Source organism: Nerophis lumbriciformis, linkage group LG03 (assembly GCF_033978685.3).
Source record: "Nerophis lumbriciformis linkage group LG03, RoL_Nlum_v2.1, whole genome shotgun sequence".
Taxonomy (NCBI): domain Eukaryota; kingdom Metazoa; phylum Chordata; class Actinopteri; order Syngnathiformes; family Syngnathidae; genus Nerophis; species Nerophis lumbriciformis.
Window position 1 is genome coordinate 23602501 of NC_084550.2, and position 13145 is coordinate 23615645.

Genomic DNA, 13145 nt, shown 5'->3' on the forward strand with positions numbered 1-13145 from the left:
ATTATATAGTTAACCACAATAACTAAGGTTGCGGACCACATAAAATAATTTAGCCGACCAAAATAAATAAAGTGGCAGACCACATAAAATAATTTAGCCAGCCACACAAAATAATGTAACCGACCACAATAAATAAAGTGGCAGACCACATAAAATAATTTAGCCGACCAAAATAAATAAAGTGGCGGACCACATAAAATAATTTAGCCGGCCACACAAAATAATCGACCACAATAAATAATGTCGTGGACCACAATGAATAAAGTGGCGGACCACATAAGATTATATGGCTCACCACAATAAATAATGTGGCAGACCACATAAAATAATTTAGCTGGCCACAATAAATAAACTGGCGGCCACACAAAATATTCGACCACAATAAATAAACTGGCTGACCACAATAAATAATGTGGGGGAACACATAAAATAATGTAGCTAACCATATAAAATTAGGTGGCGGACCACATAAGATTATATGGCTCACCACAAATAATGTGGCGGACCACATAAAATAATTTAGCTGGCCACACAAAATAATGTAACCAACCACAATTAATAAAGTGGCGGACCACAATAAATAATGTAGCCGATAAATAAATAAGGTGGGGGACCACTTTAAATAATGTAGCTAACCATATAAAATTAGGTGGCGGACCACATAAGATTATATGGTTAACCACAATAAATAAGGTGACAGACCACACAAAATAATGTAGTCGACCACAATTAATAAAGTGGCGGACCACAGTAAATAATGTGGGGGACCACTTTAAATAATGTGTGTGAACACATAAAATAATGTAGCTAACCAAATAAAATTAGGTGGAGGACCACATAAGATTATATGGTTAACCACAATAAATAACGTGGCAGACCACATAAGATCATTTAGCCGACCAAAATAAATAAAGTGGCAGACCACATAAAATAATTTTGCCAGCCACACAAAATAATGCAACCGACCACAATAAATAATGTGGCGGACCACATAAGTTTATATGGCTCACCACAATAAATAATGTGGCAGACCACATAAAATAATTTAGCTGGCCACAACAAATAAACTGGCGGACCACATACAATAATTTAGCCGGCCACACAAAACAACCGACCACGATAAATAAAGTGGCGGACCACAATAAATAATGTGGGGGAACCACTTTAAATAATGTGTGTGAACACATAAAATAATGTAGCTAACCATATAAAATTAGGTGGCGGACCACATAAGATTATATGGTTAACCACAATAAATAAGGTGGCAGACCACACAAAATAATGTAGCCGACCACAATAAATAAAGTGGCGGACCACAATAAATAAAGTGGGGGTCCACTTTAAATAATGTGTGTGAACACATAAAATAATGTAGCTAACCAAATAAAATGAGGTGGAGGACCACATAAGATTATATGGTTAACCACAATAAATAATGTGGCAGACCACAAGAAATAAAGTGGCAGACCACATAAGATAATTTAGCCGACCAAAATAAATAAAGTGGCAGACCACATAAAATAATTTAGCCAGCCACAATGAATAATGTGGCAGACCACATAAAATAATTTAGCTGGCCACAACAAATAAACTGGCGGACCACATACGATAATTTAGCCGGCCACACAAAATAACCGACCACAATAAATAATGTGGGGTAACCACTTCAAATAATGTGTGTGAACACATAAAATAATGTAGCTAACCATATAAAATTAGGTGGCGGACCACATAAGATTATATGGTTAACCACAATAAATAAAGTGGCAGACCACACAAAATAATGTAGCCCACCACAATAAATAAAGTGGCGGACCACAATTAATAATTTAGCAGACCACAATAAATAATGTGGGAGACCACTTTAAATAATGTGTGTGAACACATTAAATAATGTAGCTAACCATATAAAATTAAGTGGCGGACCACATAAGATTATATGGTTAACCACAAATAAGCGGGCAGACCACAATAAATAATGTAGCCGACCACAATAAATAAAGTGGCAGACCACAATTAATAATTTTGCGGACCACATAAAATGAAATGGCAGACCGCAATAAATATGACAGACCACATGAAATAACGTGGCTGACTATAATAAACAAACTTCAAATATTGCAGCATCAGCTCCTTATGAGTTACGCTCTGTGATGAAGATGTCGCTAAAAGTAGTTCCTCAGCATTAGAGCTTCTAACAACAATATTGCTTATAAGTGGTTTTATAAGTCAGGACTATTGTTGATGTTTTACAAGACTTTGTGGGCATGGATGACTCCTATTTAGTATGAGTGGTAAATGACATTGTTAGTATGAGTGGTAAATGACACATTACTGTTAGTATGAGTGGTAAATGACACATTATTGTTAGTATGAGTGGTAAATGACACATTACTGTTAGTATGAGTGGTAAATGACACATTACTGTTAGTATGAGTGGTAAATGACACATTACTGTTAGTATGAGTGGTAAATGACAAATTATTGTTAGTATGAGTGGTAAATGACACATTATTGTTAGTATGAGTGGTAAATGACACATTGTTAGTATGATTGGTAAATGACACATTACTGTTAGTCCATCCATCCATCCATTTTCTACCGCTTATTCCCTTTGGGGTCGATGAGTGGTAAATGACACATTACTGTTAGTATGAGTGGTAAATGACACATTATTGTTGGTATGAGTGGTAAATGACACATTACTGTTAGTATGAGTGGTAAATGACACATTATTGTTGGTATGAGTGGTAAATGACACATTACTGTTAGTATGAGTGCTAAATGACAAATTACAATACACAAAGAAGAAAAAAGTGTGTTGGGATTATGAATGACAGGCAACGAGAAGGGGCGGGGCTAAGTCCTGAACAACTGCAGTGGACTATTTACAGCTAGATGAACACAGGAAATAAGAAAACAGGTATAAAAACAGGAAGTAAATATTGTGTGTGCAGGTGTGACTCCAGACGAGCAGAAGCCTCTAGTCGCGATCCCGGCAAGTCAGAAGTTTCCGCTAATCCTGCACTGCGAGTCTCTGGCCCCCCCGCCCGCGGAAGCGAAGCCTCAGCTGTCCCGCGTGAGCACAGCCTACAGCCCCTCCCCCAGCGACGGGGCGGCCACGCTCTGGGAGCAAGTCCCCGTGCCAAAAGGCAGCGACAACTTCCTGCAGATGAAGCTGAAACTCTCCTCTCCCGACCAGAAGCTGGCGAGCGGCTGCGTGGTGCGACTGGTCAACATGCTGACCGCCGCCGAGATGAAGGCCAAGATGCAGGAGGGCGGCGGCAAAAAGGCGTGGCCTCTGCCCAAAGACCTGCGGCGCCACCAGAGCGTCCACACGGGACACCGCCTGTGCTGCTTCACGCCGTGCGGCGACGACGTGTGGCGCCTCCAGAAGGTGGTGGCGCGCTCCCGCGACGGCTACGCCTGCGCCGTCTGCGGCAAGACCTTCCAGCGCCGCAAGCTTCTTCGCCGCCACGAGCGCTTCCACACGGGCGAGAAGCCCTACGCCTGCGCCAAGTGCGCCAAGAGCTTCGCGCTCAGGAAGAACCTCCGCCGCCATCTGAGGTTCCACACGGGCGAGCGGCCGCACAGGTGCGCCAGCTGCGGCAAGAGCTTCCGCCTGCGCGAGAACTTGAAGACGCACCTGCGCTTCCACACGGGGGAGAAACCCTACGAGTGCAGCCTGTGCGGCAAGACGTTCCGCATCATGCAGAACCTGGAGAAGCACAACCTCAGCCTGTGCGGGGACTTTGTGCCCTCCTTCAAGACCATCGCCGGCTTGTAGCGCCGACCTCCACTCGCACCACTCACTACCTCGGACCGACGGTTCTCAAACCAGGTACCACCTCAGAGTACACTTGCTTGGTTCTCCGAGTACCACCACAATGACCAACATTCAGCTACAGTAGCGTAGTAGGCCCACGTGTTCATCAAAAACAAGGCAAAGGTTTTATTTGACAAGTAACACTGTATACCCAGTTTGAACAGTCACACTGTGTTAAATAGGCCCACGTGTCCATCAAGAACAAGGCAAGGGTTTTCTTTAACAAGTAACACTTTACCCAGTTTGAACAGTCACACTGTGTTAAGTAGGCCCACGTGTCCATCTCAAACAAGGCAAGGGTTTTCTTTAACAAGTAACACTGTACACACAGTTTGAACAGTCACACCGTGTTGGAACATTTCACCAAGTCATTCTTTGGCGTACCACTAGATGGAGCCCGCACCACATCAGTCCAATATCGGCCCCCCCCAAAAAATGATACCGGCTCGCAGCTAAAATGACCGATACATGTTTACTTTGGCAGATGTCTTCCGATAAGCACACAAGATTGACCGTTCCCTGTACTTTGGTTAAGTCCTTCTCAAAAGGTAAACCTGGTAGGCTAAAGGCTGCGAGCAGCTACACAACAGCTAAGCATACAATAGCACACAAGCTAGTCGTACGTAACAAGTGTCCTTAATAGAACAACATTGCTGTCTAATACAGGACATTTGTCATAATTAGTCACATATGACTTAACCTAAGTCATTCACAAAAGGTAAACCTGATAGGCTGCAAGGAGATGCACAACAGCTAAGCAGACAATAGCACACAAGCTAGTCGTACGTAACAAATGTCCATTATTGAACAATATTGCTGTCTAATACAGGACATTTGTCATAATTAGTCATAATTTGACCTAAGTCCTTCACAAAAGTTACACCTGGTAGGCTAAAGGCTATAAGCAGCTACACAACAGCTAAGCATACAATTGCACACAAGCTAGTCGTACGTAACAAGTGTCCTTATCTGCGGTCTAATACAGGACATCTGTCATAATTAGTCACATATGACTTAAGTGCTTCACAAAAGGTAAACCTGGTAGGCTAAAGACTACCAGCAGCAACACAACAGCTAAGCATACAATAGCACACAAGCTAGTCGTACGTAACAAGTGTCCTTAATTGAACAATATTGCTGTCTAATACAGGACATTTGTCATAATTAGTCACATATGGCTTAAGTGCTTCACAAAAGGTAAACCTGATAGGCTAAAGGCTGCGAGCAGCTACACAACAGCTAAGCAGACAATAGCGCACAAGCTAGTCGTACGTAACAAGTGTCCTTAATTGAACAATATTGCTGTCTAATACAGGACATTTGTCATAATTATATGACTTAAGTGCTTCACAAAAGGTAAACCTGGTAGGCTAAAGGCTGTGAGCAGCTACACAACAGCTAAGCAGACAATAGCACACAAGCTAGTCGTACGTAACAAGTGTCCTTAATTGAACAATATTGTTGTCTAATACAGGACATTTGTCATAATTAGTGACATACACAAAAGGTAAACCTGGTAGGCTAAAGGCTGTGAGCAGCTACACAACAGCTAAGCATACAATAGCACACAAGCTACTCGTACGTAACAAGTGTCCTTATTTGCTGTCTATTACAGGACATTTGTCATCATTATGCTCACATGTGACTTACGGATTAGCAATTACAAAGTATCCAGTAACAAATGTGTCCGCATCATTGAACTTACCCTTCATTTATTGTCCCCAAAACACAAATCAACACTCCACTTGCATTCCTACCTTTGTTCTCTTGAGTAATTTCACTTGATTGAACCATTAGAACATTCCACACTACAACATAAAAGTATGTACTTTTGTGCAATTAAGGTTAATATTTTTTTACACCCGCCATTGTTCTCTTCACTCAATCAAACCTTTCCTAACATTCCACACTACAACATTTTTGAAAGTATGTACTCTTTTTTTTTTTTTTTTTATGAATTTATTACTCAATCAACAAAACAAGACACAACAATACCACAACAATGCAATCCAATTCCAAAACCAGCAACATTAAGAACAACAATAAACAGAGCAATTGAGGACACACAAATCCAAATGTAGTGAAACAAAAATGAACATTATCGACAACAGCATCAATATCAGTAAAGTATGTACTCTTGATTCCGACTGATATCGTATCGAATTAATATTGGTATCGGAAGTTGTAACGGAACACACCAAATTTTCACGTACATTTAATGGGAGAAAAACCTTTACTCCCGTATGGAATAATATAAAATGTCATGACAACCAAAAATATGAACACAAAACAAAAACTTTAACATCCCTCTGACCTTTATTGGACATAAAGCGGATTGTAGCTGTGAGTTCTTTCTTAAAACCAAACTTTCTTTATCAAAGTGCTTTTACTCGCAACTTTTTTGGGCCCCACCTCGGCTTATTTTGCAGTCTTGCCCAATAAACAGACCGAGCCGTTCTTCGTTTGGACACTCACTCCTGCCAGGCTAACGCGCCAGTTTGTTAGCGTGCGGCAAAAAACCGGGGCGGTCCTAAACCGAGGTCAAGTGGATTCTGTTCATCAAGACCTGGTCCATCGTCTCAAGGAGATGCACAAAACAATCCTTGGTCATGTTCCGTCCTTCAAGTCTGGACCATGTTGGCAGCTACACTCTTCCTCCAAATGAGGATTCCACTTTCATTCTTTTTGTAGCAGCTAAATGCACTGAAATGTAAAAAAAAAAGGTAAGAATAAAAGTTGTTTTTGTCCACCAGCAAGGTGATATTTCTTTAAATGGACAAAAAAGGCGTCCTGGGGGACATTTTCATCCCACAGCTCCTATTATCAGCCCAAAGAATATTGTAGAAATCCAATTAAATATGATATACTTGTACTAAAAACACTACATTTTATCATCTGTAGTACAACACACATCCGTTCATGTTTCACTTTGTTTTATGTACTGCTAATGTACTCAGGTCGTACTACATTGTGTTTAGTACAAGTTGATTGAAGTATACAACATACTGTGTACTCAGGTTGTACTACATTGTGTTTAGTACACGTTGATTGAAGTATACAACATACTGTGTACTCAGGTTGTACTACATTGTGTTTAGTACAAGTTGATTGAAGTATACAACACACTGTATGTGTGTAATTGCTAATTACATTAAAAGAATGTGTTAGATTGTATCTGGCAGCTTCTTGTATGTTAAAAAAGTACACATTGGAATCCAATATAAGAGCAAAGATTATATGTGATATCCTCAGAGAGGTATTTCTGTAACAGTAATACTATTTTTGGTGTACTTTGCAACCAAACCGACTACTGTAATAATGCTACTTTTTTATGTTTGTATGTACTTTAAGCCACTTTTTAAACTCATGGTTTTTTTGTACTTTTTTTTTATAGTAATACAATGTTTTTATAGATACTAGTTAGCAGTACCACTATTTTTGGTGTACTCTGCAACCAAACCAACTACTGTTTTAATGCTACTTGTTGATGTTTATTTGTAGTCTTTGTTGTAATATTTTACCATCCGTTTGTTACTTTTCTTTTTCTCCACTACTGATTGTATGAGACACCTTGCCAACATTGGGAGAGTTCATGTTCAGGATGAAGGCTTTCTATTGTAACCATTTGATGTCAAAAGTATTAATAAATATTTCTTAAAAGTCCAACTGGTATTGATGTTTATTAAACACTTCGCCCAGGCGGAAAATGTACTTTTTAATATTTATTTGACCAGTAGATGGCAGTCACCAGAGGTGGGACCAAGCCATTGTTCTGCAAGTATCTAGTCTTTGCCCTCAAGTCAAGACTGGAAAGTCTCAAGTCCTGCATTTTGACTTTCGAGTCCTTTCAAGTCCTTTTAACCACAGACTAATATATTTACACGGATTGTGTATGCCTTTAAAACGCTGTATTTATTTATTAAATAAAACAAGTGCATTTTAAATTGCGGGGGGGGGGGGGGAAATAGTGCTCACATTGCACTTCATAATAGCACTATTAACCAGTCATTTTAAACATTTAACTCATTCCTTTACAGAATAAACACATTTGAAAAAACAAGTGCAACTGTACTTATTTGCACAAAAGTGCTAACATTGTATTTCCATGGCATATTGCATTGTAACTAGTTCCATAGCAGTTTCTATCCTGTTCTTACCTGATCTCATTGATCTCATCTCATACTGTATGTGTGTTGATGTATGCTACACATAAAAAACAAATACATGAACAGAATGAACCGAGTTGTACTTTTTAGATGTCAGGGCCCTATGCAACATGTACACGTATTCTTCATATAGTATACATTTTAACTGACCTTTATTTGACTATGTTTGTCTTTTTGTAGGTGGCTAAAATACGCGGTGCTGCTGACCGCCATCTAACGTTACGTTACTGTGTGTGATACATTGACTAACGTTACGTTATGTGTCGGTACCTCATGCCAGTGGTTCTCCCCCCTGTGAACATTTTTTTAATTCAAGTAACCCCTAATCAGAGCAAAGCATTTTTGGTTGAAAAAAGGAGATAAAGAAGTAAAATACAGCACTATGTCATCAGTTTCTGATTTATTAAATTGTATAACAGTGCAAAATATTGCTCATTTGTAGTGGTCTTTCTTGAACTATTTGGAAAAAAAGATTATAAAAATAACTAAAAACTTGTTGAAAAATAAACAAGTGATTCAATTATAAATAAAGATTTCTACACATAGAAGTAATCATCAACTTAAATTTCCCTCTTTGGGGATTGTAATAGAGATCCATCTGGATTCATGAACTTAATTCTAAACATTTCTTCACAAAAAAAGAAATCTTTAGCATCAATATTTATGGAACATGTCCACAAAAAATCTAGCTGTCAACACTGAATATTGCATTGTTGCATTGTAATGAATGGAATAGCCTACTTGATTTGGTGTTCAGTTTATGAACTTACATTCATATTTTGTTGAAGTATTATTCAATAAATATATTTATAAAGGATTTTTTAATTGTTGCTATTTTTTAGAATATTTAAAAAAAATCTCACGTACCCCTTGGCATACTTTCAAGTACCCCCATTTGAGAACCACTGCATCATGCAACCCTGCTTAAAAAAAATCAATTGACAAAAAGTATAAGGTAGTGAACTGCAGTGGACGCAACAGATTGCCTTGTTTGCAATGACGTTATAACCATAGACATCTTATAAGTAGACGCAGCATTGGCTGCTGTAACGCGAGCAATTTGGCCGCCATCTTGAAGTGGTGATGAGGAGCCGGCAGGCAGCCTAAACTGACAGTTGACAGGTAGAAAACAAAGATGGTGTTCAGCGTTTTCCTGCTCAAATGAGCGGACTGTTGAAAATAGGAATCGGGGGATTACTTTTCACAAGTAAGATTTAACATTAACGTACTATTGATTGTATTTTGCGAAAATAATATTACCACAGAGTTGAGAAGGAGCAAAGATCTTCAATATTTGTATGTTAAAATCACAAAGAAATCTTCTGGGGGAGGATAACGAAGTTTACAAACTTTCAGCCCCACCTAAAACAAAATTCACCAGCCGCCACTGATTATGATGCATTCTCATTTTAGGCAAAGTATAAGACAATACTTTAACAGTATAATTGTAGTCTTCAAGTAACAATATTCAAATACTAACATTGTTGGGTAAGACAGAATTTGTTTTTTATTCTGAATCCAGTTAAACAGATTGGTGGTTTTAGCTGATATAAAGACTTTCGGGTGTTTATATATGTTTAAGTATTTGGCAGACACTTTTATCCAAAGCAACATACATAAAAAACAATCAGTGTAAACATGATCATTTAAGGGAAGAATGTAATACAAAATATCAATACAAAGTGTTAAGACAGAATAAACTCTCTGCTGCTGCAGCAACAGAGATACAGTCTATAAGATATATAGATATCTAATGTATTCATACATTGTTTATGTAGCATGTATATATAACCTGATCATATTGTTTCTTCAATTTAAAAATAGCTGACCCCTATTTCCCCTTTTCTCTGGGATTATATTCCCAATTTGGATCTCAGACGTCTGGTCACTTATAGCATTAAAGAATATTCAATTACTGTTAAGCAAACTATGAATAATAAAACACGCCAAAACATGTGTCCTTTATCATAGCTACACGTATGACAAAAAAGGGGGTGAAAATCAGTGGTATTCAGTGAGGTCAAATTAATTAAATGCGCTGACAGTTCATTGCTCCTGCCTAATGAGGTGCACTGAGTGGAGCGGATCACCACTCCAAGATGGCGGTCCCGCGTCTCGTCAGCGCCAGTAGGCAGTAGCGCTCGATGCCTACGTGTATAAGGACCCCAAAATGGCGCCTATTAAAAGACATATTGTGATTAAAGGCTTTGTAAATAAACTTTGGTTGATATTGTCTGGCGTTTTGTTTCGCAATATTACACAAAACCAAATGTTTTTCAATCCGACCCAAACCACTTTATTTATATAGCACGTTTAAACAACAAAAATGTTTCCAAAGTGCTACACAAAAATATTTAAAAAACAAGATTCGAATATTATCCTTAGCTCCACCAATGACTGAATGAAAACAAAATAAATACATATGATTAAAAACGATTTTAAAATGGTAAAAAAAAAAACAATAGGTAAAACTCTTACCTTTAAGTACCTACTGGTGTGTATTTGGGATCTGTCTAATTCCTGAAAATTAGCGCGCGTCCGCCATTTTTAGTCCGTGCAGACGCCGTCGTCGATAACCTCTCTTTTTTTCCCCCTGTCTTCTTTTTATGAAACATTCACCCTCCGTTGTTGCCATTTCTAATATAAAGTACTGTAAAGTTCTAACTTATATCTCGCTATGGAAGCGCTAAAACATACTAGTGTCGTGAGTTTGCATAATTCACCCACAGAACTTAGTTATTAGACTTCCGGTCGGAGGGTTTTTCACGGGACACATTTCCGGCGTTGCTGTTGAACTAGTGAACCACAGATGAGACGCTGCTCCGTTATTGATTGACGTAAAGTCTGAATGTTATTGTGACGTAATGCGCTAAGGGCCATAAAAACTACACTACCCAGCATGCCATAGTAGTGATGCGCATGCGCGGTAGCCCCGTTGACTGTGTATGTATGTCGCCAAGCCGGCAGCCTCGTCTGCATTTATTAAAATTAGACAGAGGACACCGTCATTAAAACAGTTAGCACCATCTTTTGACACTTCTCCGACAACAAAGATGATGGTGAGAAGACACTGTCGAAGGTGGGCCTCGTAAATAAGACCCGCCCACAAAACGGCGCAACCGGAAGCGACTGTCAGAAAGCGGCTTGAAGATGATCTGTAAAACATCATCTATGCAACTTTTTGACCAAAGAACCACCATTACATGTTATGTAGACCACAAGGTAGTGTTTTAAATGTAGAAAAAAAAAGACTCCTTTAATGCGCCTTATGCCCTATGGTCTGAAAAATACGGTTTTTAATAGTTGTACACAAATATATATACATATACACACAAATATGCATATATTTTCACACACATAATTTTTTTTTTTTTTTACAATAAAAAACAATTGGGGGATTTAAAAACATTATACATTTTGTTATTATTGATATTGTTGCTTTTAAAAATGTAGAAAGTATCCAGTAACAAACGTGTCCGCATTGTCCCACACAAATCAACACTCCACTTTAAAAAAAAAAAAATTGGGGGGATTAAAACTATTAAACAACTATCAATTTTGTTAATATTATTGAGATTGTTGCTTTTAGTAAAATCCGGTGTGCCCTATGGTCCGAAAAATACGGGATTTAGTAGTTATACACAAATATATATATACATGTACACACAAATATGCGTATGGTAAAAAAAAAAAAAAGTATATATATATATATATATATATATATATATATATATATATATATATATATATATATATACATATATATATATATATATATATATATATATACATACACACATATATATATATATATTAAAATATACATATACACACAAATATGCATACATTTTCACACACACAATTTTTTTGTTTTTTTAACAATAAAAACAATTGGGGATTTAAAAACATTATAAATGTTGTTAATATTATTGATATTGTTGCTTTTAAAAATTTAGGAAGTATCCAGTAACAAACGTGTCCGCATTATCCCACACAAATCAACACTCCACTTTAAAAAAACAAACAAAACAAAAAACAATTGGGGGATTAAAACTATTAAACAACTATCAATTTTGTTAAAATTATTCAGATTGTTGCTTTTAGTAAAATCCTGTGTGCCCTATGGTCCGAAAAATACGGGATTTAGTAGTTATACACAAATACATATACATATACACCAAATATGCATACATTTTCGCACACATCATTATTATTTTTTTACAATAAAAAACAGTTGGGGGAATTAAAAACATTAAACTTATCAATTTTGTTAATATTATTGCTTTTAATAATTGAGAGAGTATCCAGTAACAAACGTGTCCGCATTGTCCCACACAAATCAACACTCCACTTTTTTAAATAATTGTAAAACATCATCTATGCAACTTTTTGACCAAAGAACCACCATTACATGTTATGTAGACCACAAGGTAGTGTTTTAAATGTAGAAAAAAAAAGACCCCTTTAATGCGCCTTATGCCCTATGGTCTGAAAAATACGGTTTTTAATAGTTGTACACAAATATATATACATATACACACAAATATGCATATATTTTCACACACATAATTTTTTTTTTTTTTTACAATAAAAAACAATTGGGGGATTTAAAAACATTATACATTTTGTTATTATTGATATTGTTGCTTTTAAAAATGTAGAAAGTATCCAGTAACAAACGTGTCCGCATTGTCCCACACAAATCAACACTCCACTTTAAAAAAAAAAAAATTGGGGGGATTAAAACTATTAAACAACTATCAATTTTGTTAATATTATTGAGATTGTTGCTTTTAGTAAAATCCGGTGTGCCCTATGGTCCGAAAAATACGGGATTTAGTAGTTATACACAAATATATATATACATGTACACACAAATATGCGTATGGTAAAAAAAAAAAAAAGTATATATATATATATATATATATATATATATATATATATATATATATATATATACATATATATATATATATATATATATATACATACACACATATATATATATATATTAAAATATACATATACACACAAATATGCATACATTTTCACACACACAATTTTTTTGTTTTTTTAACAATAAAAACAATTGGGGATTTAAAAACATTATAAATGTTGTTAATATTATTGATATTGTTGCTTTTAAAAATTTA

At 36.8% G+C, this 13145-nt stretch overlaps 2 protein-coding genes across 3 annotated transcripts in view; one reads left to right on the forward strand and one right to left on the reverse strand.

The window, feature by feature from the left end:
• LOC133581561 (uncharacterized) overlaps positions 1-7492 on the forward strand; it is a 13119-nt gene extending 5627 nt beyond the window's left edge. For both annotated transcript variants that reach the window (XM_061935593.1, XM_061935601.1), the window contains exon 4: positions 2958-7492. In XM_061935593.1, coding sequence (XP_061791577.1) covers positions 2958-3787 — 830 coding nt within the window. In that variant the 3' untranslated portion in view covers positions 3788-7492. The remainder of the gene's footprint in view (positions 1-2957) is intronic.
• The window catches only part of LOC133581548 (uncharacterized), a 25249-nt gene extending 14143 nt beyond the window's left edge, over positions 1-11106 (reverse strand). Inside the window, exon 1 of the mRNA XM_061935571.2 lies at positions 10471-11106. The gene's annotated coding sequence lies outside the window, so the exon portion shown is untranslated. The remainder of the gene's footprint in view (positions 1-10470) is intronic.
• Between the last annotated feature and the right edge of the window lie 2039 nt (positions 11107-13145).